Source organism: Pseudophryne corroboree, chromosome 4, assembly GCF_028390025.1.
Source record: "Pseudophryne corroboree isolate aPseCor3 chromosome 4, aPseCor3.hap2, whole genome shotgun sequence".
Taxonomy (NCBI): Eukaryota; Metazoa; Chordata; class Amphibia; order Anura; family Myobatrachidae; genus Pseudophryne; species Pseudophryne corroboree.
The window spans coordinates 218,138,832-218,165,751 of NC_086447.1; the positions used below are offsets into that span (position 1 = coordinate 218,138,832).

The window sequence follows — 26,920 nt, forward strand, 5'->3', positions numbered from 1 at the left end:
AGAGGAGAGACAGAGAGAGGACACCAGCACACCCTGAGCTGCACAGCCCCAGTGAGACTGTCAGCTCACTATATTACAGTAAACACTAACAATTCCTGTCCTAGAGAGGACCCAGATAGTGTACACAAGCGGCTCTCCCCCTTTGCTACACCCTGTACCAGATATCCAGTGTGGCTGTGGAATCAGGAAGCGCTGTGTGTGCTGAGAATGGCTGCAGTAAGCAGAGGAAGGTGCCAAAACGCCTCTGGTACAGCTCTGATGTAGCTCCGCCCCCTCCAATGGCGCCGGAGTTACACTGATATTCTATACTGGCAAAGTCTCCATATAGCTTAAAAACATCACAAGTGCTAGTCAAATTGTTTTTGTGCCAGTCTACATGGGGGATCTTAGCGGGACCCCACCGGGAGGGTCCTGTACGCCACGCCCGTGGTCAGCCACACCTTGAACCTGGGCCCCCGGTGTGCATTCACCACCAATGTCATTTTCAGGCAGCGTTCGGGGTGTATGACGTGCTGTGGCTGTGACAGCCAAGGCGCAATGACCCGCTGAACAACAACCCCTCAGGACGGTGGTCCTGCAGCGGGGAAGCGGCTCTGCACCTCGTAAGGCCGGTGACCGTCCCCCCATAACTCCCACGGTGCAGTTATGCTGTTGCCCAAACAGCATACCGAAAACAACAAACAGAAAATAAACGTTATGGTAAGAACTTACCGTTGATAACGTGATTTCTCTTATGTCCACAGGTATCCACAGGATAACATTGGGATATTGTCGAGCGACAGCGAAAATGGCACCAACACGGTCACGAGCTTTCTGGCCTCCCAGGATGCATTGGGGCCTCCACTATATAGTCCCGCCCACTGACTCAGTCAGATCAGTTCTTTCCACAGCGATTATAGGCAGGAACATTAGGTAGAGACCTGTACAGGCGATAAGAACACACATGCACACCCTTCCATACAAGAAGGAAGAGGTTTTTAGTGTTTGTCTAGATCCTCAAATCAGATGCGTCCGGGTGGGATCCCTGTGGAAACCTGTGGACATAAGAGAAATCACGTTATCAACGGTAAGTTCTTACCATAACGTTTATTTCTCTGGCTGGGTCCACAGGATTATCCACAGGATAACATTGGGATTCCCAAAGCCATTTTAGTGGTGGGGACGCTCCTGATTGCACAGGAGGACCTTTCGCCCGAAGTCTGCGTCATGAGAGGCAAAAGTATCCAAGGCATAATGTCTGATGAATGTGTTTATGGAAGACCATGTGGCTGCCTTACATATCTGTTCTGCTGATGCACCCTGTTGTGCTGCCCAAAAAGGACCTACCTTACGTGTAGAGTGTGCAGAGACATTAGCCGGAATAGGGAGATCTGCATGAGAATAAGCTTCAGATATTACCACTCGGAGCCATCTCGCCAGCGTCTGTTTACTAGCAGGCCAACCTCTCCTATGGAATCCGTAGAGGATGAAGAGGGAATCTGTTTTCCTGATGGCACTAGTACGATCTATATAGATTTTTAAAGACCGGACCACGTCCAGTGACGCTTCTCCCGCAGATAGTCCCGATACCTGAAAAGCTGGGACTACAATCTCTTCATTCAGGTGAAACTTTGACACCACCTTTGGTAGATAACTAGATCTCGTTCTGAGAACTGCTCTGTCTGGAAAAAAACTTAGGAAAGGAGACTTACATGATAATGCTCCTAAATCTGACACTCTTCTGGCTGACACCATTGCCAGTAAAAAAAGAACTTTAATCGTTAACCACTTAAGATCCGCTCTCTCAAGTGGTTCAAACAAAGGACCCTGGAGAAATTTAAGAACTAAATTCAAATCCCAGGGAGCTGCAGGAGGAACAAATGGAGGTTGAATATGTACTACTCCTTGGAAAAACGTACGTACATCCTGTAGGTCAGCAATCTTCTGCTGAAACCATACAGTCAACGCTGAGACTTGCACCCTCAAGGAAGCAACCTTCAACCCCTTATCCAATCCTGCCTGCAGAAAATCCAAAATTCTAGCTACTTTAAAGGCTCTTGGATTGTAATTTTTTCCAGAACACCAATGAATATAGGCTTGCCATATTCTATGATATACACGGGCCGAAGAAGGCTTTCTTGCTCTAAGCATGGTTTGGATTACTTGCTTTGAAAATCCTTTAGCCTCTAAGATAGAGGTTTCAACAGCCACGCCGTCAAAGACAGGCGATCCAGATGACTGTGACAACAAGGACCCTGCATTAACAGATCTGGACGTTGAGGGAGCAGTATCGGTGCTTCCACGGACATTCTCCGCAGATCTGTGTACCAATGCCTTCTTGGCCAAGCTGGAGCTATTAGAATGATTGCTCCTTTTGCCTGTTTTATCTTTCTCACTACTCTGGGTAACAGAGATATTGGAGGGAACAGATATGCCAGCTGAAACCTCCATTCTACTGACAGTGCGTCTACCAGGACTGCTCCTGGGTCCCTTGTTCTTGATCCGTACCTCGGAACTTTGTTGTTTAGACAAGACGCCATAAGGTCTATCTCCGGTAGACCCCATCTGTTCACCAGTGTCTGAAACACTTCTGGGTGTAGTGCCCATTCGGTTTCCTGAATGGTGTGCCGACTGAGAAAATCCGCTTCCCAATTTAGTACACCCGGGACAAATACTGCTGACAATGCTGGGAGATGGAGTTCTGCCCACTTTAGAATGGGAGTTACTTCCTCCATCAGACTCTTGCTGTGAGTCCCTCCTTGATGATTTAGGTATGCTACTGCCGTCGCATTGTCTGAGCGGATCTGGACTGGTCTTCCTTGTAGATTGTCCTTTGCCTGAACTAGGGCCAAGTAAATGGCTCTTATTTCTAACAGATTTATCGGCAGGCGACTTTCCCTTGCGGTCCATTTTCCCTGGAACCATAGACTTCCGAGTACCGCCCCCCAACCTTGCAGGCTGGCATCTGTCGTCAGGACTTGCCACTCTTTTATCCAAAAGGGTCTCCCCTTGTTTAAATGGTCTGTCTGTAGCCACCATGCTAGAGACCTTTTCACATTTACTGGAATCTTTATCATCTGCTTCTTTATTGTTTGATAATTTCCGTTCCATTTTGTCAAAATGAGATGCTGCAATGGTCTGGAGTGGAATTGCGCATATTCCACCATGTCGAACGTTGATACCATCAGACCCAACAGTCGCATTGCTGCATGGACTGACATTGTCTGGGCTTGCAACGCTTCCTGAGCCATGACCTGCACCTTGACTATTTTCTTCTCTGGTAAGAGTACTCTCTGTAGGTCTGAATCCAATATGGCTCCCAAATGAACCATCCGCTGTGATGGATTCAGGGACGACTTCTCCCAATTTATGAGCCACCCGTGTCTCTGTAAACAAACTATCGTCTGTTGGAGATGGCTCAACAGTAAATCTTGCGACTGTGCTAAGATTAATAGGTCGTCTAGGTATGGGAATATCCTTATCCCTTGTTTGCGCAGACAAGCTGCCATAACCACCATGATCTTGGTAAACACCCTGGGTGCTGTAGCTAGCCCGAAGGGCAGAGCTTGGAACTGGAAGTGTTCCTTGAGGATGGCAAACCTGAGGTAACACTGATGTGATAGTGCTATAGGCACATGTAGGTAAGCATCCCGCACATCCAGAGATACCATATAGTCTCCCGGTTCCATAGCCAACATTATGGAGCGTAACGTCTCCATGTGGAACTTCGGGATCCATATGTAATTGTTCAACATCTTTAGATTTAGAATTGGTCGATATGACCCATTTGGTTTCTGGATTAGAAACAGATTGGAGTAATACCCCTGTCCCTTTTGTGATGGAGGTACTGGGACAATCACACCTGACTGCAGTAATTTTTGGACTGCTTCTTGCAGGGCATTGGCCTTCGACTCTATACGAGACGGGCTGGTGCAAAAAAATCTTTGAGGAGGCTGCCTCCTGAATGGGAACCCATACCCCTGAGATACTACCTTCTGCACCCAGGTATCTGTTGTTGACTGTTGCTTGTAGAGGCTACTGGAACCAAACCATAGGAAGGGAGCTGCATGTATGGGTTCATAGTGTAACCTAACCCTAGAGGTGGTGCTACTGGAGCTAACCTGTCCGCTATTGAAGACAGAGTCTTTGCGAACATATTCCATGGTGGCTCTACTGGAGGTTGAACTAACTCCTGTTTTTTACTTCGCTGAAAAGCGAAACAGTTTGCACACAAACCCTCATAAGTGACCAATTGAATCATATCAATTACCCCTGACTTACAAGATAAGCATGTTAGGGCTGTAGGAGTGCTTGACAAATTCTCCTCATCACTTTTGCCGCTCACAGACATTTTTTCTGATATTGACTACACAATTTTGTGACTGAAAAACACCCTATAATCAGTATATAGAGGTGAAATCAATCTGACCACAGTGCACCTGATTTGAGGGTCAGAACAGGACTGACATTACACAGAAAAGTCAGCACACATACTAGCAGTCAGTCACATGTTAAAGCATTAGACATTGTCATATGAGAATACAACCTCCATAATAACTTATACATAAGTAGGAAAATTGTACTTCTGTTTAACTGGTTCTTTTTCAACATAACATGCAGAAAACACAGTAATATACAGGTCTCATATGCAATAGGTACTAAAAATTAACAGTGCACACTAAGAAGTAGAAGGAATTTTTAGTACTGTATACCCTGCCTCCAGGGAGCGGGATACAGGGAGACTCACCACACTTCCATATCAAAGCAAAGACGCTCGAAAGACGCTGAGTGGATTCAGACGCTACTGGTGTACACTGCCGCTCTTGGTAACTGATAACGGACACGGACGCTGAGCGACTCCACGTGCATGCAGACACTAAAGGCCTGCGACTCGGTCTGGGCGGGTTTATATCCAGTGTACACAACCGCAGCGTCTAAGCTGCGACCGAGTACCCTCGTGGTAGCGTCTGAGCCGGAAGTGAGGTCATTCAGTTCATGAAACGAGAGACCCGCGGGAACTGGCCATGAACTCGGAGGAGGGACGGCCAGGAGAGCGTCTGAAACCCCCTGTTGACTTAAACTCCCAGGATCGCGGCCTCACCTAGTCCTGGCGCCTATGATCCCCGGAGCGTAGCGCTGTCACACTCGAGATGTTCGGCGCATCAACACGCTGTTTGTAGTCTCCACCAAATCAGCGTAGCTGTGTCCTGACCCCTCTAGTAAGAGGAAGTCCATATACTCACTGTCTCCCCATGCTCCGGCCACAGCCTGGTAACGTCTGCTGGACCTGCTAGAACATCCGACACAGACGCCCGTCGAGACAGCACTGTACCGCGAAGGTAAGCGTTGTTGCGACCCGGTGGGGAGTTGTTGGAGCGACTCTTTCTAATACACGTTTAAGACGCTGTTAAGAGAAGTCGCTCAAACCAAAACAGTAAGTCTATAAAAATAAAGTAATGAAAACTTGAGGCTGCTTTCACAGCAGCCCTGTGACCATGCGGCTTCCTGCCGCACCAAGCAAAAAACTGATCTGACTGAGTCAGTAGGCGGGACTATATAGTGGAGGCCCCAATGCATCCTGGGAGGCCAGAAAGCTCGTGACCGTGTTGGTGCCATTTTCGCTGTCGCTCGACAATATCCCAATGTTATCCTGTGGATAATCCTGTGGACCCAGCCAGAGAAAGAAATTTAAGAAAACTCTCTGGAGCTCAGAGATGTGCATCTTCTCCTGGGGGCACTTTTTTCTAAACTGCCTGTGGGAGGGGGCATAGAGGGGAGGAGCCAGCACACCCAGATGAAGAAATTTAAAGTGCACGGCTCCTTTGGACCCCGTCTATATCCCATTGTACTAGATTCCCCAATATCCCTTATGGATGCTAGAGAAAGTAATCACCATATGCACCCTAATTCCCTTGCAGATCAGTGATGAGTTCTTTACAAGCCACAGACGTCACGCAGCAAAGAAGAGCAGTAAGTGCAGCATAGCCTCTACATTTTAGGCTGGAACAGGTAGCCTTTCCCACTCCTGACAGCATAGATGTGGAGAGGATTAACGCTAGACTTCATACAATAACTTACCCTAGCCTCACCCACCTGTTTGGATCTTAACTCTGTGCAGTTTGGAAGTGAACTGATCATTAACAGTGAACATATGCCCACTCTCTATTTCTTTAGATTTGGGCTCCTTTGTGAGGACACGCTGAGTGGGCTTTCCACAGGCCAGAGACTGCAGGGCCCTCACAAGCTCTCGTTCTGGGATGTCCGTCTCTTGCTGTATTTCCTAAAATAAAATAAAAATAAAAAAGAAACATTTTCAATGAGTCCTATATAATATGCACATTATGTTGTAGTCCTTGACAGGAAATGCAGATATTCTTACAAGCAGCTTGAGTTCTCCCCCAATGACATTCTAATGTCGCCCCTACATATAATTAATTTCAAGGTTAAGGGACTTTTATTGCATACTCCCTTTTATGAACCACTATCCAGCCTTATCAGGCACACTGCAAACTCTTCAGTGGCCCCTGAGAAAGCCCTTTCTTCTCACACTTTCCGCACTAGCGGCTACAATGGTAAGACTGACACCTTATGTATCAAGCAGTCAAACAACTTAAATTATAACTTTGCATGGTCAATGCCACCTGTGCCTGTTTCAGTGTAAGTGATTTGTTTGTATTGTGGTCAATCAATGCACAGGGCTGCTTCATTTGTTGTAACTTTATAAAGGATCATCACGGACAAAAGTAGTATTTTAATACCTACCGGTAAATCCTTTTCTCTTAGTCCGTAGAGGATGCTGGGGACTCCGTAAGGACCATGGGGTCTAGACGGAATCTGCAGGAGACATGGGCACACTATAAGACATTAAATGGGTGTGAACTGGCTCCTCCCTCTATGCCCCTCCTCCAGACCTCAGTTAGAAAACTGTGCCCAGGGAGACGGACATTTCGAGGAAAGAATTTATTGTTTAAACACGGTGAGTGTCGTACAAGCTCACACCACGAACATACCGCAGAACGCGGCATTCAATAGAATACCAGCCAACGGTATGAACAATACACAGCCACATGCTGAAAGAATATGTAACACAACCTGTGTGTCAACACAACCATAAGACACCACATGCCATGGCATGAAACAACGTCAGCAACAGCCTGACAGAAAAGAAACACCACAAGAGTGTAACCATAACCAATAACTGCAGACACAGTACGCACTGGGACGGGCGCCCAGCATCCTCTACGGACTAAGACAAAAGAATTTACCGGTAGGTATTAAAATCCTATTTTCTCATACGTCCTAGAGGATGCTGGGGACTCCGTAAGGACCATGGGGTTTATGCCAAAGCTCCAGACCGGGCGGGAGAGTGCGGACGACTCTGCAGCACCGATTGAGCAAACAAAAGGTCCCCATCAGCCAGGGTATCAAACCTGTAGAGCATAGCAAAAGCGTTTGAACCCGACCAATTAGCCGCTCGGCAAAGTGGAATCGCAGAGACTCCTCGGGCATCCACCCAAGAAGAGCCCATCTTCCTAGTAGAATGGGTCTCCACCAACGGTAATCCAGTCGTAGAACAAGCACGCCGAATCATATCACAGATCAGCGTGTAACAGACTGCATAGACGCAGGCGCCCCAATTATGCTGGGAGCATACCGGACAAACAGAGCCTCTGTTTCCCCAATCTGAGCCAAATTTAGCAACCTAAATATACAAAGCCCCGACTACATCGAGAGACTTTGAATCAGTTAATGCCTAAGGTAATACCAGCATCAAAATAGGCTGATTTCTGCGAAACCCAGAAACCACTTTTAGTAGAACTATTATCCGAGTTCTCAATTCCTCTCTATCCACATGGAAGATCAAAAAGGGCTCGTGAGACAGACCCGCCACTACCGACACCCGCCTTGCGGACGCCAAAGCCAATAGTATGACCACTTTCCAAGAGAGAAATTTTAACACAACCTTTTACAAAGGATCCAATCAGGGTGACACAAGAAAACGCAACACCACGTCAAGGTCCCACGGTGCCAACGGGCACAAATGGAGGTAGGATGTGCAGTACTCCTTTCACAAAGGTCCAAAACCGCACATAATGGAGCCTAACTTTAGGCCTGCACCCACACCTGCTTGCAAAAAAATGGAGAACGACGACCGAGCTGAAAGTCTTCCGTAATAGCCTTCTTGGATTCCCACCAAGAGACATATTTTCTCCAAGCACGATGGTAAGGCTTTGCCGTTACTTCTTTTCTAGCCTGAAGAAGTGTGGAAATGACTTCACTGGGAATACCCTTTCTGGATGGGATATGGCGTTCAACCGCCACGCTGTCAAACGCAGCCGCGGTAAGTCGTGATACACGCCCGAAACTTGCTGTAACAGATCCTCACGTAGAGGAAGAGGCCAGGGATCTTCTATGAGTAACCCTTGCCAAGCCCTCCTTGGTTAGACCGGAACAATGAGGATCGCCTGAACGTTTGTTCTTACGTTTATCACCTTCCGAAGAGTGAAAGCGGAAGGTACACATAGACCAACTGAAAACACCCAAGGTGTCCCGAGGACGTCCACTGTTATATCTTGAGTGTCCCCTGACCCAGAACAATAATCCTGAGATTTCTCGTTGAGGCGAGATGCCAACATGTCCACTTGAGGCACTCCTCACAGACTTGTCACGTCAGTGAAAACTTCGATGACGATTGTATTTCTCCCGGATGGAGATCTTCTGCAGAGGAATCTATTTCTCAGTCGTTCACATCCAAAACGAAGACTGCTAATCTAGCGTTTACCAGTCTTTCTACCCAGTGGCAAACTTTTTCGGCTTCCGCCTTTGCCGCTTTACTCCTTGTTCCGCCGTAGCGGCTTACTTACACCACTACTGTCAAGCCGTCCGACAGAATTAACACGGGAGATCTCTAATCATATGTTCATTGAAAATAGCTCTTAATTTAAGAAAGCTTATTGCAGACAAGCTTCCCAGCTTGACCTTTTCCTCTGGAAATACTTCCCTTGTAAGGACTGCTCCCCAGTCTCGGAAATCTGCACGCCTGGACACCAGGATCTCATCCTGGATTCCGAACCTTCGTCCCTCTAGGAGGTGAGAACTGAGCAAACACCACAGGAGCGATATCCTTGCCATTAGGATTATATTCCTGTGCATGTGCAGGTGAGACCCGGACCACATATCCAACTGGCCCCGTGAAAACCACTCTGGCACTTAACCAGCTCACCGAAAAAACCTCTTAGGCAGCACCCATCATCTTCATTAACAGAACATATTGGTGGATTGTCACTGCAAATCTGATCCGACTCCGAATCCTCAGACCTCTTTCCACAGGAACACACAGAACGTCAACCGTTCCGTATCTACTCGGGATACCCACTCCCGACGTCTGCGTCGTTGGGAATAATAAGAATTTACTCACCGGTAATTCTATTTCACGTAGTCCGTAGTGGATGCTGGGTACTCCGTAAGCATCCATGGGGTATAGACGGGCTCCGCAGGAGACTGGGCACTCTTGAAAGAAAGATCAGGTACTATATCTGGTGTGCACTGGCTCCTCCCTCTATGCCCCTCCTCCAGACCTCAGTTAGGGAAACTGTGCCCGGAAGAGCTGACATTACTAGGAAAGGATTTGGAATCCAGGGTAAGACTCATACCAGCCACACCAATCACACCGTACAACTCGTGATAACTATACCCAGTTAACAGTATGAACAATAACTGAGCCTCTCTCAACAGATGGCTCATACAATAACCCTTTAGTTAAGCAATAACTATATACATGTATTGCAGAGAGTCCGCACTTGGGACGGGCTCCCAGCATCCACTACGGACTACGAGAAATAGAATTACCGGTGAGTAAATTCTTATTTTCTCTGACGTCCTAGTGGATGCTGGGTACTCCGTAAGGACCATGGGGATTATACCAAAGCTCCCAAACGGGCGGGAGAGTGCGGATGACTCTGCAGCACCGAATGAGCAAACTCAAGGTCCTTCTTAGCCAGGGTATCAAACTTGTAGAATTTTGCAAAAGTGTTTGAACCCGACCAAGTAGCAGCTCGGCAAAGTTGTAAAGCCGAGACCCCTCGGGCAGCCGCCCAAGAAGAGCCCACCTTCCTCGTGGAATGGGCTTTTACTGATTTAGGATGCAGCAGTCCAGCCGCAGAATGTGCAAGCTGAATCGTGCTACAGATCCAGCGAGCAATAGTCTGCTTTGAAGCAGGAACACCCAGCTTGTTGGGTGCATGCAGGATAAATAGCGAGTCAGAAAAAGTCTAGCCGTCCTGGAAACAAAGTTTCAGGGCCCAGACTACGTCCAGCCACTTGGAATCCTCCAAGTCCCTAGTAGCCGCAGGCACCACAATAGGTTGGTTCAAATGAAACGATGATACCAACTTAGGGAGAAATTGGGGACGAGTCCTCCATTCTGCCCTTTCCATATGGAAGATAAGATATGGGCTTTTACATGACAAAGCCGCCAATTCTGACACACGCCTAGTCCAAGCTAAGGCCAAAAGCATGACCACTTTCCACGTGAGATATTTTAGCTCCACGGTCTTAAGTGGCTCAAACCAGTGGGATTTTAGGAATCCAACACACGTTAAGATCCCAAGGTGCCACTGGAGGCACAAAAGGGGCTGAATATGCAGCACCCCTGTAACAACGTCCGAACTTCAGGCAGTGAAGCCAGTTCTTTTTGAGAGAAAAAGGGATAGGGCCGAAATCTTGGCCTTTATGGATCCTAATTTTAGGCCCATAGTCACTCCTGACTGTAGGAAGTGCAGGAATCGACCCCCCTGGAATTCCTTTGTAGGGCCTTCCCGGCCACACACCAAGCAACCTATTTTCGCCATATACAGTGAAAAAGTCTTGCTGTCACGTCTTTCCTAGCCTTTATCAGCGTGGGAATAACTGCATCCGGAATGCCCTTTTCCGCTAGGATCCGGCGTTCAACCGCCATGCCGTCCAACGCAGCCGCGGTAAGTCTTGGATCAGACAGGGTCCCTGTTGCAACATGTCCTGACAGAGCATTTCTTGCAGTTCCGGGTACAGAGTCCTTCTTGGCCAATCCGGAGCAAAGAATATTGTTCGCACTCCTCCGTTTATTACAATTCTCAGCCCTTGGGTCTGAGAGGAAGAGGAGGGAATATATAGACCGACTGGAACACCCACGGTGTTACTAGTGCGACCACAGCTATCGCCTGAGAGTCCCTTGACCCAGCGTAAAACCTTTTTTATCTTTTTATTGAGGTGGGACGCCATGTAGTCCACCTGAGGCAGTTAACATCAATTTGCAAAACTGCGTGAAGACTTCCTGATGAAGTCACCACTTTCCCGGGTGGAGGTCGTGTCCACTCCCGGAATGAACACTGCTGACAGTGCGCTTACTTGATTCTCCGCCCAGCGAAGAATTCTGGTGGCTTCTACCCTTGCCACCCTGCTCCTTGTGCCGCCCTGGCGGTTTACATGAGCCCCTGCGGTCTGACTGGATCAGAACCGGTTGGTCGCGAAGCAGGAACTCCGCTTGACTTAGGGCGTTGTATATGGCCCTTAGTTCCAGGATATTGATGTGAAGGCAAGTCTGTTGGCTTGACCACAAACCTTGGAATTTTCTTCCCTGTGTAACTGCCCCCCACCCTCGGAGGCTTGCATCCGTGGTCACCAGGACCCAGTCCTGAATGCCGAATCTGCGGCCCTCGAGAAGGTGAGCACTCCGCAGCCACCACAGGAGAGACACCCTGGCCCTGGGGGATAGGGTGATTAACCGATGCATCTGAAGATGTGATCCGGACCACTTGTCCAGTAAGTTCCATTGTCCTTGCATGGAACCAGCCGAAGGGGATGGCCTCGTATGATGCCATCCTTCCCAGGACTCGAGTGCAGTGATGCACTGACACCTGTTTTGGTTTTCAATAGATTCCTGACCAGTGTCATGAGCTCCTGAGCTCTCTCTATCGGGAGATAAACCCTCTTCTGGTCTGTGTCTAGGATCATGCCTAGGCGAGGCAGATGAGCTGTAGGAACCAACTGTGACTTCGGAATATATAGAATCCAGTCGTGTTGCCGTTTCACTTTCAGAGAAGGTGATACGCTGTCCAGCAACTGCTCTCTTGATCTCGCTTTTATGAGGAGATCATCCAAGTATGTGATAATAGTGACACCTTGCTTCCTCAGGAGCACCATCATATCCGCCATTACCTTGGTGAAATTGGTAATGACAATCCCGTACCACAATTCTGAGGTATGCCTGATGAGGTGGATAAATGGGGACACGAAGGTATGCATCCATTATGTCCCGATTCATTTCAGGCTTGCAATTACCGCTCTTAGCGATTCCATCTTGAACCTGAACCTTTTCAGGTATATGTTCAGGGATTTTAATTCAAAATGGGTCTAACCGAATCGTCTGGTTACGGGATTATAACATGGTCGAATAATAACACCCTCTTGTTGAAGGAGGGGACCCTTGACCACCACCTGTTGAAGATACAATTTACGAATTGCAGTTAACACTGGCTCCCTCTTGGGGGGAAGCCCGTCGATTCCTCGGTGAGGGGGCATCTTCTCACAGTCCAGCCTGTATCCCTGCGATACAATTTCTATTGCCCAGGGATCTAACAGAGAGTGAACCCACTTATGGCTGAACTTACGAAGGCGTGTCCCCACCGGGCCTAGCTCCGCCTGTGGAGCCCCAGCGACATGTGGTGGATTTTTGTAGTGGCCGGGGAGGACTTCTGTTCCTGGGGACTAGCTGTGTTGTACAGCTTCTTTCCTCTGCCCCCGGCTCTGACAAGAAAGGACGCACCTCAGACTTCCTTGTTTCTTTATTCGAAAAGCTGCATTTAATAATGTCGTGCTTTCCTAGGCTGTGCAGGAATATAAGGCAAAAAATAAGAATTTACTTACCGATAATTCTATTTCTCGTAGTCCGTAGTGGATGCTGGGAACTCCGTAAGGACCATGGGGAATAGCGGCTCCGCAGGAGACTGGGCACATCTAAAGAAAGCTTTAGGATCACCTGGTGTGCACTGGCTCCTCCCCCTATGACCCTCCTCCAAGCCTCAGTTAGGATACTGTGCCCGGACGAGCGTACACAATAAGGAAGGATTTTGAATCCCGGGTAAGACTCATACCAGCCACACCAATCACACTGTACAACTTGTGATCTGAACCCAGTTAACAGCATGATAATAGAGGAGCCTCTAGAAAAGATGGCTCACTACAACAATAACCCGAATTTTTTTTTTTTTTTTTTTTGGTAACAATAATTATGTACCAGTATTGCAGACAATCCGCACTTGGGATGGGCGCCCAGCATCCACTACGGACTACGAGAAATAGAATTATTGGTAAGTAAATTCTTATTTTCTCTGACGTCCTAGTGGATGCTGGGAACTCCGTAAGGACCATGGGGATTATACCAAAGCTCCCAAACGGGCGGGAGAGTGCGGATGACTCTGCAGCACCGAATGAGAGAACTCCAGGTCCTCCTCAGCCAAGATATCAACTTTGTAGAATTTTACAAACGTATTTGCTCTTGACCAAGTAACTGCTCGGCAAAGTTGTAAAGCCGAGACCCCTCGGGCAGCTGCCCAAGATGAGCCCACCTTCCTTGTGGAGTGGGCATTTTAAGATTTTTGGCTGTGGCAGGCCTGCCACAGAATGTGCAAGCTGAATTGTACTACAAATCCAACGAGCAATCGTCTGCTTAGAAGCAGGAGCACCCAGTTTGTTGGGTGCATACAGGATAAACAGAGAGTCAGATTTTCTGACTCCAGCCGTCCTGGAAACATGTATTTTCAGGGTCCTGACCACGTCAAGCAACTTGGAATCCTCCAAGTCCTTAGTAGCCGCAGGTACCACAATAGGTTGGTTCATGTGAAATGCAGAAACCACCTTAGGTAGAAAATTTGAGGACGAGTCCTCAATTCTGCCCTTTCAGAATGAAATATTAAGTAAGGGCTTTTATATGATAAAGCCGCCAATTCTGACACCCGCCTGGCTGAAACCAGGGCTAACTCGTCACTTCCATGTGAGATATTTTAAGTCCACAGTGGTGAGTGGTTCAAACCAATGTGACTTTAGGAAACTCAACACAACATTGAGATCCCCAAGGTGCCACTGGAGGCACAAAAGGAGACTGTATATGCAGTACCCCTTTTACAAATGTCTGAACTTCAGGCACTGAAGCCAGTTCTTTTTGGAAGAAAATCGACAGGGCCGAAATTTGAACCTTAATGGACCCTAATTTTAGGCCCATAGACAGTCCTGTTTGCAGGAAATGGAGGAAACGACCCAGTTGAAATTCCTCTGTAGGGGCCTTCTTGGCCTCACTCCACGCAACATATTTTCGCCAAATGCGGTGATAATGTTTTGCGGTTACGACTTTCCTGGCCTTGACCAGGGTAGGGATCTTCAGGATCCGGCGTTCAACCGCCATGCCGTCAAACGCAGCCGCGGTAAGTCTTGGAACAGACAAGGCCCCTGCTGGAGCAGGTCCTTTCTTAGAGGTAGAGGCCACGGTTCGTCCGTGAGCATCTCTTGAAGTTCCGGATACCAAGTCCTTCTTGGCCAATCCGGAACCACGAGTATAGTTCTTACTCCTCTCCTTCTTATGATTCTCAGTACTTTTGGTACGAGGGGCAGAGGAGGGAACACATACACTGACTGGTACACCCACGGTGTTACCAGAGCGTCCACCGCTATTGCCTGAGGGTCCCTTGACCTGGCGCAATATCTGTCTAGTTTTTTGTTTAGACGGGACGCCATTATGTCCACCTTTTGTTTTTCCCAACGGTTTACAATCAGGTGGAAGACTTCTGGGTGAAGTCCCCACTCTCCCGGGTGAAGGTCGTGTCTGCTGAGGAAGTCTGCTTCCCAGTTGTCCACTCCCGGAATGAACACTGCTGACAGTGCTATCACATGATTTTCCGCCCAGCGAAAATCCTTGCAGCTTCTGCCATTGCCCTCCTGCTTCTCGTGCCGCCCTGTCTGTTTACGTGGGCGACTGACGTGATGTTGTCCGATTGGATCAATACCGCCTGACCCTGAAGCAGGGGTTTCGCTTGACTTAGGGCATTGTAAATGGCCCTTAGTTCCAGAATGTTTATATGAAGAGATGTCTCCAGGCTTGACCATAAGCCCTGGAAATTCCTTCCCTGTGTGACTGCTCCCCAGCCTCGCAGGCTGGCATCCGTGGCCACCAGGACCCAGTCCCGAATGCCGAATCTGCGGCCCTCTAGAAGATGAGCACTCTGCAACCACCACAGGAGGGATACCCTTGTCCCTGGTGACAGGGTTATCCGCTGAAGCATCTGAAGATGCGACCCGGACCATTTGTCCAGAAGGTTCCACTGTGCGTGGAATCTGCCGAATGGGATTGCTTCGTAGGAAGCCACCATTTTTACCCAGAACCCTTGTGCATTGATGCACTGAGACTTGGTTCGGTTTTTGGAGGTTCCTGACTAGCTCGGATAACTCCCTGGCTTTCTCCTCCGGGAGAAGCACCTTCTTTCTGGACTATGTCCAGAATCATCCCTAGGAACAGAAGACAAGTCGTCGGAACCAGCTGTGATTTTGGAATATTGAAAATCCAATCGTGCTGCCGCAACACTACCTGATATAGTGCTACACCGATCTCCAACTGTTCCCCGGATCTTACCCTTATCAGGGAATCGTCCAAGTAAAGGATAACTAAAATTCCCTTCCTTCGAAGGAATATCATCATTTCGGTCATTACTTCAGTAAAGACCCGGGGTGCCGTGGACCATCCCTACGGCAGCGTCCGAACGGATACAGTTCTGTACCATAACCTGAAATACCCTTGGTGAGAAGGGTAAATTTTGACATGAAGGTAAGCCTCCTTGATGTCCCGAGACATCATGTAGTCCCCTTCTTCCAGGTTTGCAATCACTGCTCTGAGTGACTCAATTTTGAATTTGAACCTCTGTATGCAAGTGTTCAAAGATTTTAGATTTTAGATTTTAAAATCGGTCTCACCGAGCCGTCTGGCTTCGGTACCACAATAGTGTGGAACAATACCCCGTTCCCTGTTGCAGGAGGGGTAACTTGATTATCACCTGCTGGGAATACAGCTTGTGAATGGCTTCCAAAACTGCCTCCCTGTCAGCGGGAGACGTCGGTAAAACAGACTTTTGGAAACGGCGAGGGGAATACGTCTCGAATTCCAATTTGTACCCCTGAAATATTATCTGAAGGATCCAGGGGTCTACTTGCGAGTGAGCCCACTGCGCACTGAAATTCATTGAGAACGGGACCCCACCGTGCCTGAACTTGTAAAGCCCTAGCGTCATACTGAGGGCTTGGCAGCGGCGGAAAAGGGTTTCTGTTCCTTGGAACTGGCTGATCTCTGCAGCCATTTTCCTCTCCCTCTGTCACGAGCAGAAAAGAGGAACCCTTTTGTCCGCCTGCCAACCAGGACTGCGCCTGATAATACGGCGTCTTATTTTGAGAGGCGACCTGGGGTACATCCCCTCTTTTAAGGCAATACTTCCAAATGCCGTTTGGAATCCGCATCACCTGACCACTTTACTGGAATAATTGGACAACGCACTTATACTTGATGCCAGTCGGCAAATATTCCGCTGTGCATCCTGCATATATAGAAATGCATCTTTTAATTGCTCTATAGGCAATAATATACTGTCCTTATCTAGGATATCATATTTCCAGTCAGGGAATCCGACCACGCCAACCCAGCACTGCACATCCAGGCTGAGGCGATTGCTGGTCGCAGTATAACACCAGTATGTGTGTAATTACATTTTAGGATACGCTCCTGCTTTCTATCAGCAGGATCCTTAAGGGCGGCCATCTCAGGAGAGGGTAGAGCCCTTGTTTTTACAAGCGTGTGAGCGCTTTATCCACCCTAGGGGGTGTTTCCCAACGCACCCTAACCTCTGGCGGGAAAAGGTATACTGCCAATAACTTTTTAGAAAATATCAATTGTTATCGGGGGGAAACCCACGCATAATCACACACCTCATTTTATTTCTCAGATTCAGGAAAACTACAGGATGTTTTTCCTCACCAAACATAATACCCCTTTTTTTTTTGGTGGTATTCATATTATCAGAAAAGTGTAAACTTTTTCCATTGCCTCAATCATGCAATGTGTGGCCCTATTGGAAATCACGGTTGTCTCTTCACCGTCGACACAGGAGTCAGTACCCCTGTCGGCGTCTGTATCTGAGGTAACGGGCGCTTTAGGGCCCCTGTATGAGACGTCTGGACATGCACAAGCTGAGTAGCCGGCTGTCTCATGTCAACCACTGTCTTTTATACAAAGCTGACACTGTCACGCAATTTCAACAGTACATCCACTCAGGTGTCGACCCCCTAGGGGGTGACAACACTATTTCAGACACTCTACTCCGTCTCCTCATCATTTTTCTCCTCATACATGTCGACACCAACGTACCGACACACAGCACACACACAGGGAATGCTCTGATAGAGGACAGGACCCCACTAGCCCTTTGGGGAGACAGAGGGAGAGTTTGCCAGCACACACCAGAGCGCTATATATATATATACAGGGATAACCTTATATAAGTGTTTTTCCCTTTATAGCTGCTGTATTGTTATATACTGCGCCTAATTTGTGCCCCCCTCTCTTTTTTAACCCCTTTCTGTAGTGTAGTGACTGCAGGGGAGAGCCAGGGAGCTTCCCTCCAACTGAGCTGTGAGGGAAAATGGCGCCAGTGTGCTGAGGAGATAGGCTCCGCCCCTTTCTCGGCGTCCTTATCATCCTTTTTCTGTATGTTTTGGCAGGGGTTAAATGCATCCATATAGCCCAGGAGTTATATGTGATGCATTTATTTTAGCCATATAAGGTTTTTTTTACCGATTTATTGCGTCTCAGGGCGCTGCCCCCCCCAGTGCCCTGCACCCTCAGTGACCGGAGTGTGAAGTGTGCTGAGAGCAATGGCGCACAGCTGCGGTGCTGTGCGCTACCTTATCTGAAGACAGGATCGTCTTCTGCCGCCGATTTTTCCGGACCTCTTCGCTCTTCTGGCTCTGTAAGGGGGACGGCGGCGCGGCTCCGGTGACCCATCCAGGCTGAACCTGTGATCGTCCCTCTGGAGCTAATGTCCAGTAGCCTAAGAAGCCCAATCCACTCTGCACGCAGGTGAGTTCGCTTCTTCTCCCCTTAGTCCCTCGATGCAGTGAGCCTGTTGCCAGCAGGTCTCACTGAAAATAATAAACCTAAACTAAAACTTTCACAAAGAGCTCAGGAGAGCCCCTAGTGTGCACCCTTCTCGTCGGGCACAGAAATCTAACTGAGGCTTGGAGGAGGGTCATAGGGGGAGGAGCCAGTGCACACCAGGTGATCCTAAAGCTTTCTTTAGATGTGCCCAGTCTCCTGCGGAGCCGCTATTCCCCATGGTCCTTACGGAGTTCCCAGCATCCACTAGGACGTCAGAGAAATAAGAATTTACTTACCGATAATTCTATTTCTCGTAGTCCGTAGTGGATGCTGGGGACTCCGTCAGGACCATGGGGAACAGCGGCTCCGCAGGAGACAGGGCACAAAAATAAAGCTTTAGGATTAGGTGGTGTGTACTGGCTCCTCCCCCCATGACCCTCCTCCAAGCCTCAGTTAGGATACTGTGCCCGGACGAGCATACACAATAAGGAAGGATATTGAACCCCGGGTAAGACTCATACCAGCCACACCAATCACACCGTATAACTTGTGATCTGAACCCAGTTAACAGTATGACAAACGTAGGAGCCTCTGAACAGACGGCTCACAACAAATAACAACCCGATTTTTTTGTAACAATAACTATGTACAAGTATTGCAGACAATCCGCACTTGGGATGGGCGCCCAGCATCCACTACGGACTACGAGAAATAGAATTATCGGTAAGTAAATTCTTATTTTCTCTAACGTCCTAAGTGGATGCTGGGGACTCCGTCAGGACCATGGGGATTATACCAAAGCTCCCAAACGGGCGGGAGAGTGCGGATGACTCTGCAGCACCGAATGAGAGAACTCAAGGTCCTCCTCAGCCAGGGTATCAAATTTGTAGAATTTTGCAAACGTGTTTGCCCCTGACCAAGTAGCAGCTCGGCAGAGTTGTAATGCCGAGACTCCCCGGGCAGCCGCCCAGGATGAGTCCACTTTCCTTGTGGAATGGGCCTTGACAGATTTAGGTTGTGGCAAGCCTGCCACAGAATGTGCAAGTTGAATTGTGCTACAAATCCAACGAGCAATCGTCTGCTTAGAAGCAGGAGCACCCATCTTGTTGGGTGCATACAATATAAACAGTGAGTCAGACTTTCTGACTCCCGCCGTTCTTGAAATATATATTTTCAATGCCCGGACCACGTCCAACAACTTAGAATCCTCCAACTCGTTAGTAGCCGCAGGCACCACAATAGGCTGGTTCAGGTGAAACGCTGACACCACCTTAGGCAGAAAATGAGGACGCGTCCGCAGTTCTGCCCTGTCCGTATGGAAAATCAGATATGGGCTCTTATATGATAAAGCCGCCAATTCTGATACTCTCCTGGCTGAAGCCAGGGCCAGTAGCATGGTTACTTTCCATGTAAGATACTTCAACTCCACCGATTTGAGCGGCTCAAACCAATGGGATTTGAGAAAATCCAAGACTACATTAAGATTCCACGGTGCCACTGGGGGCACAACCGGGGGCTGTATATGTAGTACTCCTTTTACAAAAGTCTGGACTTCAGGAACTGAAGCCAATTCTTTCTGGAAGAAAATCGACAGGGCCGAAATTTGAACCTTAATGGACCCCAATTTGAGGCCCATAGACCATCCTGTTTGCAGGAAATGTAGGAATCGACCCAGTTGAAATTCCTCCGTGGGGGCCTTCCTGGCCTCACACCACGCAACATATTTTCTCCAAATGCGGTGATAATGTTGTGCAGTCACCTCCTTCCTGGCTTTTACCAGTGTAGGAATGACCTCTTCCGGAATGCCTTTTTCCCTTAGAATTCGGCGTTCAACCGCCATGCCGTCAAACGCAGCCGCGGTAAGTCTTGGAATAGACACGGTCCCTGCTGAAGCAGGTCCCGTCTTAGAGGTAGAGGCCACGGATCCTCCGTGAGCATCCCTTGAAGTTCCGGGTACCAAGTTCTTCTTGGCCAATCCGGAGCCACTAGTATCGTTCTTACTCCCTTTTGCCATATAATTCTCAGTACTTTTGGTATGAGAGGCAGAGGAGGGAACACATACACTGACTGGAACACCCACGGTGTTACCAGAGCGTCCACAGCTATTGCCTGAGGATCTCTTGACCTGGCGCAATACCTGTCCAGTTTTTTGTTGAGGCGGGACGCCATCATATCCACCATTGGTTTTTCCCAACGGTTCACAATCATGTGGAAGACTTCTGGATGAAGTCCCCACTCTCCCGGGTGTAGATCGTGTCTGCTGAGGAAGTCTGCTTCCCAGTTGTCCACTCCCGGAATGAATACTGCTGACAGTGCTATCACATGATCTTCCGCCCAGCGAAGAATCCTTGCAGCTTCTGCCATTGCGGTCCTGCTTCTTGTGCCGCCCTGTCTGTTTACGTGGGCGACTGCCGTGATGTTGTCCGACTGGATCAACACTGGCTGACCCTGAAGCAGGGGTTTTGCCAGACTTAGAGCATTGTAAATTGCTCTTAGCTCCAGTATATTTATGTGAAGAGACATCTCCAGGCTTGACCATACTCCCTGGAAGTTTCTTCCCTGTGTGACCGCTCCCCAGCCTCTCAGACTGGCATCCGTGGTCACCAGGACCCAGTCCTGTATGCCGAATCTGCGGCCCTCTAACAGATGAGCACTCTGCAACCACCACAGAAGAGACACCCTTGTCCGTGGCGATAAGGTTATCCGCTGATGCATCTGCAGATGCGATCCGGACCATTTGTCCAGCAGATCCCACTGAAAAGTTCGTGCGTGGAATCTGCCGAATGGAATCGCTTCGTAAGAAGCCACCATCTTTCCCAGGCCTCTTGTGCATTGATGCACAGACACTGTCCCTGGTTTTAGGAGGTTCCTGACAAGTTCGGATAACTCCCTGGCTTTCTCCTCCGGAAGAAACACCTTTTTCTGAACCGTGTCCAGAATCATTCCCAGGAACAGCAGACGTGTCGTCGGGGTCAACTGAGATTTTGGAAAATTCAGAATCCACCCGTGTTGTTGCAGCACTAGTTGGGTTAGTGCTACTCCGCCTTCCAGCTGTTCTCTGGACCTTGCCCTTATCAGGAGATCGTCCAAGTAAGGGATAATTAATACGCCTCTTCTTCGTAGAAGGATCATCATTTCGGCCATTACCTTGGTAAAGACCCGAGGTGCCGTGGACAATCCAAACGGCAGCGTCTGAAACTGATGACAGTTTTGCACCACGAACCTGAGGTACCCTTGATGTGAAGGGCAAATTGGGACATGCAGGTAAGCATCCTTTATGTCCAGGGACACCATAAAGTCCCCTTCTTCCAGATTCGCTATCAGTGCTCTGAGTGACTCCATCTTGAACTTGAATTTTTGTATGTACAGGTTCAAAGATTTCAGATTTAGAATAGGTCTTACCGAGCCGTCCGGCTTCGGTACCACAAATAGCGTGGAGTAATACCCCTTTCCCTGTTGTAGGAGGGGTACCTTGACTATCACCTGCTGAGAAAACAGCTTGTGAATGGCTTCCAATACCGTCGCCCTGTCTGAGGGAGACGTTGGCAAAGCAGACTTTAGGAACCGGCGAGGGGGAGACTTCTCGAATTCCAACCTGTAACCCTGAGATACTACCTGCAGAATCCAGGGGTCCACCTGTGAGCAAGCCCACTGTGCGCTGAAATTCTTGAGTCGACCCCCCACCGCTCCTGAGTCCGCTTGTAAGGCCCCAGCGTCATGCTGAGGGCTTTGCAGAACCCTGGGAGGGCTTCTGTTCCGGGGCAGGGGCTGCTTGCTGCCCTCTCTTACCCCTTCCTCTGCCCCGAGGCAGATATGACTGTCCTTTTGTCCGCTTGTTCTTATAGGACCGAAAGGACTGCGGCTGAAAAGACGGTGTCTTTTTCTGTTGGGAGGGGGTCTGAGGTAAAAAAGTGGATTTTCCGGCAGTTGCCGTGGCCACCAGATCCGATAGACCGACGCCAAAAAATTCCTCCCATTTATACGGCAATACTTCCATATGTCGTTTGGAATCCGCATCACCTGACCACTGTCGCGTCCATAAACTCCTTCTGGCAGATATGGACATCGCATTTACTCTCGATGCCAGAGTGCAAATATCTCTCTGCGCATCTCGCATATAAAGGAAAGCATCCTTTAATTGCTCTATAGTCAATAAAATACTGTCCCTATCCAGGGTATCAATATTTTCAGTCAGGGAATCCAACCAGACGACCCCAGCACTGCACATCCAGGCTGAGGCGATGGCTGGTCGCAGTATAACACCAGTATGTGTGTATATACTTTTTAGGGTAGTTTCCAGTCTCCTATCCGCTGGATCCCTGAGGGCGGCCGTATCAGGAGACGGTAACGCCACTTGTTTTGATAAGCGTGTGAGCGCCTTATCCACCCTAGGGGGTGTTTCCCAGCGCGCCCTAACCTCTGGCGGGAAAGGGTATAATGCTAATAACTTTTTTGAAATTAGCATTTTTCTATCTGGGTTAACCCACGCTTCATCACATACATCATTTAATTCCTCTGATTCAGGAAAAACTACAGGTAGTTTTTTCACCCCCCACATAATACCCCTTTTTGTGGTACTTGCAGTATCAGAGATATGCAAAGCCTCCTTCATTGCCGTGATCATATAACGTGTGGCCCTACTTGAAAATACGTTTGTTTCATCACCGTCGACACTAGATTCAGTGTCTGTGTCTGGGTCTGTGTCGACCGACTGAGGTAAAGGGCGCTTTACAGCCCCTGACGGTGTCTGAGACGCCTGGGCAGGTACTAACTGGTTTGCCGGCCGTCTCATGTCGTCAACTGATTTTTGTAATGTGCTGACATTATCACGTAATTCCATAAACAAAGCCATCCATTCCGGTGTCGACTCCCTGGGGGGTGACATCACCATTATCGGCAATTGCTCTGCCTCCACGCCAACATCGTCCTCATACATGTCGACACACAGCAGACACACAGGGAATGCTCTTATCGAAGACAGGACCCCACTAGCCCTTTGGGGAGACAGAGGGAGAGTTTGCCAGCACACACCCAAGCGCTATAATATATATGGGAACAACCTTATATAAGTGTTGTTCCTTATAGCAGCTTAAATATATCCAATATATCGCCCAAAAATGCCCCCCCTCTCTGTTTTACCCTGTTTCTGTAGTGCAGTGCAGGGGAGAGTCCTGGGAGCCTTCCTCACAGCGGAGCTGAGCAGGAAAATGGCGCTGTGTGCCGAGGAGAATAAGCCCCGCCCCCTATTTCGGCGGGCTTTCCTCCCGTAGTTTTAGATAACTGGCATGGGTTAAATACATACATATAGCCTTAATGGCTATATGTGATGTATTCTTTTGCCATAAGGTATTAAAATATTGCTGCCCAGGGCGCCCCCAGCAGCGCCCTGCACCCTCCGTGACCGCTTGGTGTGAAGTGTGTGACAACAATGGCGCACAGCTGCAGTGCTGTGCGCTACCTTCATGAAGACTGAAGAGCCTTCTGCCGCCTGTTTCCGGACCTTCAATCTTCAGCATCTGTAAGGGGGGTCGGCGGCGCGGCTCCGGGACGAACCCCAAGGTGAGACCTGTGTTCCGACTCCCTCTGGAGCTAATGGTGTCCAGTAGCCTAAGAATCCAATCCATCCTGCACGCAGGTGAGTTGAAATTCTCTCCCCTAAGTCCCTCGATGCAGTGAGCCTGTTGCCAGCAGGACTCACTGAAAATAAAAAACCTAAAAAACTTTTTCTAAGCAGCTCTTTAGGAGAGCCACCTAGATTGCACCCTGCTCGGACGGGCACAAAAACCTAACTGAGGCTTGGAGGAGGGTCATGGGGGGAGGAGCCAGTACACACCACCTAATCCTAAAGCTTTATTTTTGTGCCGTCTCCTGCGGAGCCGCTGTTCCCCATGGTCCTGACGGAGTCCCCAGCATCCACTTAGGACGTTAGAGAAATATCAGAATTACCAGCTATAGCTGTGGAGACCAGGCCCGAGAACCTTTCTCCACACAATCCTCAGCCTTCCATATGCCTCTTAAGTCGGCATCATCTGTCCAATGTATATTCTACAGGACACGTCAAGCAGAAAATCGACATAGCTTTTGTCTCTAGGACCCAGTATACTCATGTCCCTTTGGGCATGCTTTATAATTATATATCTATCACTTAAGACAGCATCTTAAAATATTTATATGCATACCAGGGTCTCAATCTCTGCTGATAAGGTACCTGTCCACGCTGCCACAGCGCTATAAACCCATGCCAACACAATCGCCGGTCTGGGTAGTATACTAGAATGTGCAGATAGTACACTATCTGCAGGATCCCTGAGAATAGCTAGTGCAAACAGGACACCCAAGGGGAAGATTCTCAACACATCCTGGCCCTAGTGGGGAAAGGATACAGCCTGAGAAATCTCTTGTGGGAAGCTGCCGTCTCTTGTCTGGAGATTCCCGCTCTTTTTCCTCATGAGATGAAGGAAATTTACCTCAGCATTCTTCCCCTTAACATGTGTACTCTCGTGTCAGGGACAGATGAGTCATCAGTGATATGCAAATCATCTTTTATTCCAATAATCATATATTGAATATCTTTTAGCCCTCTTGGCTGTAACTTTGCATTATCGTAGTCGACAGTGGAGTTAAACTCCGTGTCGATACTTTGTTATTTTGGATAGTGAGCATAGAGAGACTCTGAAGAACTCTGTGACATAGGGACAGACCAGGGTAGATTTCCTTTCTGTTCCCTAACCTTTTGTGCAATAATTTTACCTCAGCACTTACACATATCCAAACAGGTGTCGGCGTTGTTGACGGAGACACCCTCCCACACACTTATCCGCTCTATCACCTCCTTAGAGGAGCCTTTTACCTCAGACATGTCGACACACGCGTACCGACACCACACACACACAGGGGATGCTCTATTTGAAGACCGTTCCCCCACCAGGCCCTTTGGAGAGACAGAAAGAGTATGCCAGCACACACCACAGCGCTATATAATACAGGGATGTACACTATACGGAGTGATTTTTCCCCTATAGCAGCTTATATACACAGTTTTGCGCATAAATTTATGTGCCCCCCCCTCTCTTTTTTACCCTTTGTGTACCAGGATACTACAGGGGAGAGCCTGGGGAGCTTCCTTCCAGCTGAGCTGTGAAGAGAAAATGGCGCCGGTGTGCTGAGGAAGAAGGCCCGGCCCCCTCAGCGGCAGGCTTCTGTCCTTTTATGTACTTTAATGGCGGGGGTTAATGCACATATACAGTTTATCAGACTGTATTATGTGCTTTTCGCCAAGTAAGGTAATCTAATTGCTGCCCGGGCGCCCCCCCCCCCCCCCCCCCCCAGCGCCCTGCACCCATCAGTGACCGGAGTGTGTGGTGTGCTAAGGGAGCAATGGCGCACAGTTGCAGTGCTGTGCGCTACCTTAATGAAGACCGGAGTCTTCAGCCGCCGATTTTCAACTTTTCGTTCTTCTGGCTCTGCAAGGGGGACGGCGGCGCGGCTCCGGGACCGGACGACCGAGGACTGGGCCTGTGTTCGATCCCTCTGGAGCTAATGGTGTCCAGTAGCCTAAGAAGCCCAAGCTAGCTGCAAGCAGGTAGGTTCGCTTCTCTCCCCTCAGTCCCACGTAGCAGTGAGTCTGTTGCCAGCAGATCTCACTGAAAATAAAAAACCTAACAAATACTTTCTTTTCTAGGTAGCTCAGGAGAGCCCCTAGTGTGCATCCAGCTCTGGCCGGGCACAGATACTAACTGAGGTCTGGAGGAGGGGCATAGAGGAAGGAGCCAGTGCACACCAGATATAGTACCTAATCTTTCTTTTAAGAGTGCCCAGTCTCCTGCAGAGCCCGTCTATACCCCATGGTCCTTACGGAGTACCCAGCATCCACTAGGACGTCAGAGAAAACAGCCTTCCCCTGTGTTGAAGAGCATTCAGAGAGAAAATAACGATTTGCGCCACTTGTGTCTTGACCTCGCCTTAATCAGGAGAGCGTCCCAGTACAGAATAACAATGGCTCTTACTATTGAAAGAATACCATCCTACTGCCATCACTCCGGTGAAACGGCAAAGATAATCCAGGATATCCACCCAGGTAAGCTGAATGCGGAGAACAACGCATTTAAAACCTTCAGTTTTTTTTTTTTTTTTTTTTAAACAGGGACAGTAGGACAATGCCCTGAACCTGACGCAACTCTGGTATGGCGTCGCGTACTACCTCCCCCTCCAGAGGGGACACGGCAAGATCTATTTGAAAAATCAGTGAATTCATTTGGATTCTATAATTAACTCACAGGTCCTAGTCCAGTCCCGGACCTACTGAAAGGCAGTACGAGTTTCCACCGGAGTGAACTCCAGCCCAATAGACCCAGCGACATGTGGCGAATGTGGTAGAAACCGAAGACGACATCCGCTTCTGCGAACCTAACAAGGCTACAGAACTCTTACCTTTTCACCTTCCACTATCTGCACAGAAAAGGAAAAAAAGAACGGTATCGAACCGGTTAAAATGACTGCATCCCCCAAAAGAATGCGTCATCAACCGTTGTGAAGGAGTCTAACTCACGAAGTTAGATTTACCAGAAGTATCCGCTGAGATTGACTGAACTGAGGCATCCCCAAACAGCGGTACATCGTCCCAGGAAGAAACTCCAGTATCTCTCGGAGTCAGCCTCAGCATTCCCCCGGCCACACCTCCTGTATATGCACGGCAGCCTGCCGCAATGTTACAGAGAAGAACCAACGTAAGAAACATCCCCTCTCTCTTTTTAGGGTAATTCTATCGGATGACTT

At 48.7% G+C, this 26,920-nt stretch overlaps 1 protein-coding gene across 1 annotated transcript in view; it reads right to left on the minus strand.

Moving 5' to 3' along the window:
- The window catches only part of CUL3 (cullin 3), a 293,465-nt gene that overhangs the window by 35,799 nt on the left and 230,746 nt on the right, over positions 1-26,920 (minus strand). The window contains exon 14 of the mRNA XM_063915923.1: positions 6,073-6,259. Coding sequence (XP_063771993.1) covers positions 6,073-6,259 — 187 coding nt within the window. The remainder of the gene's footprint in view (positions 1-6,072; positions 6,260-26,920) is intronic.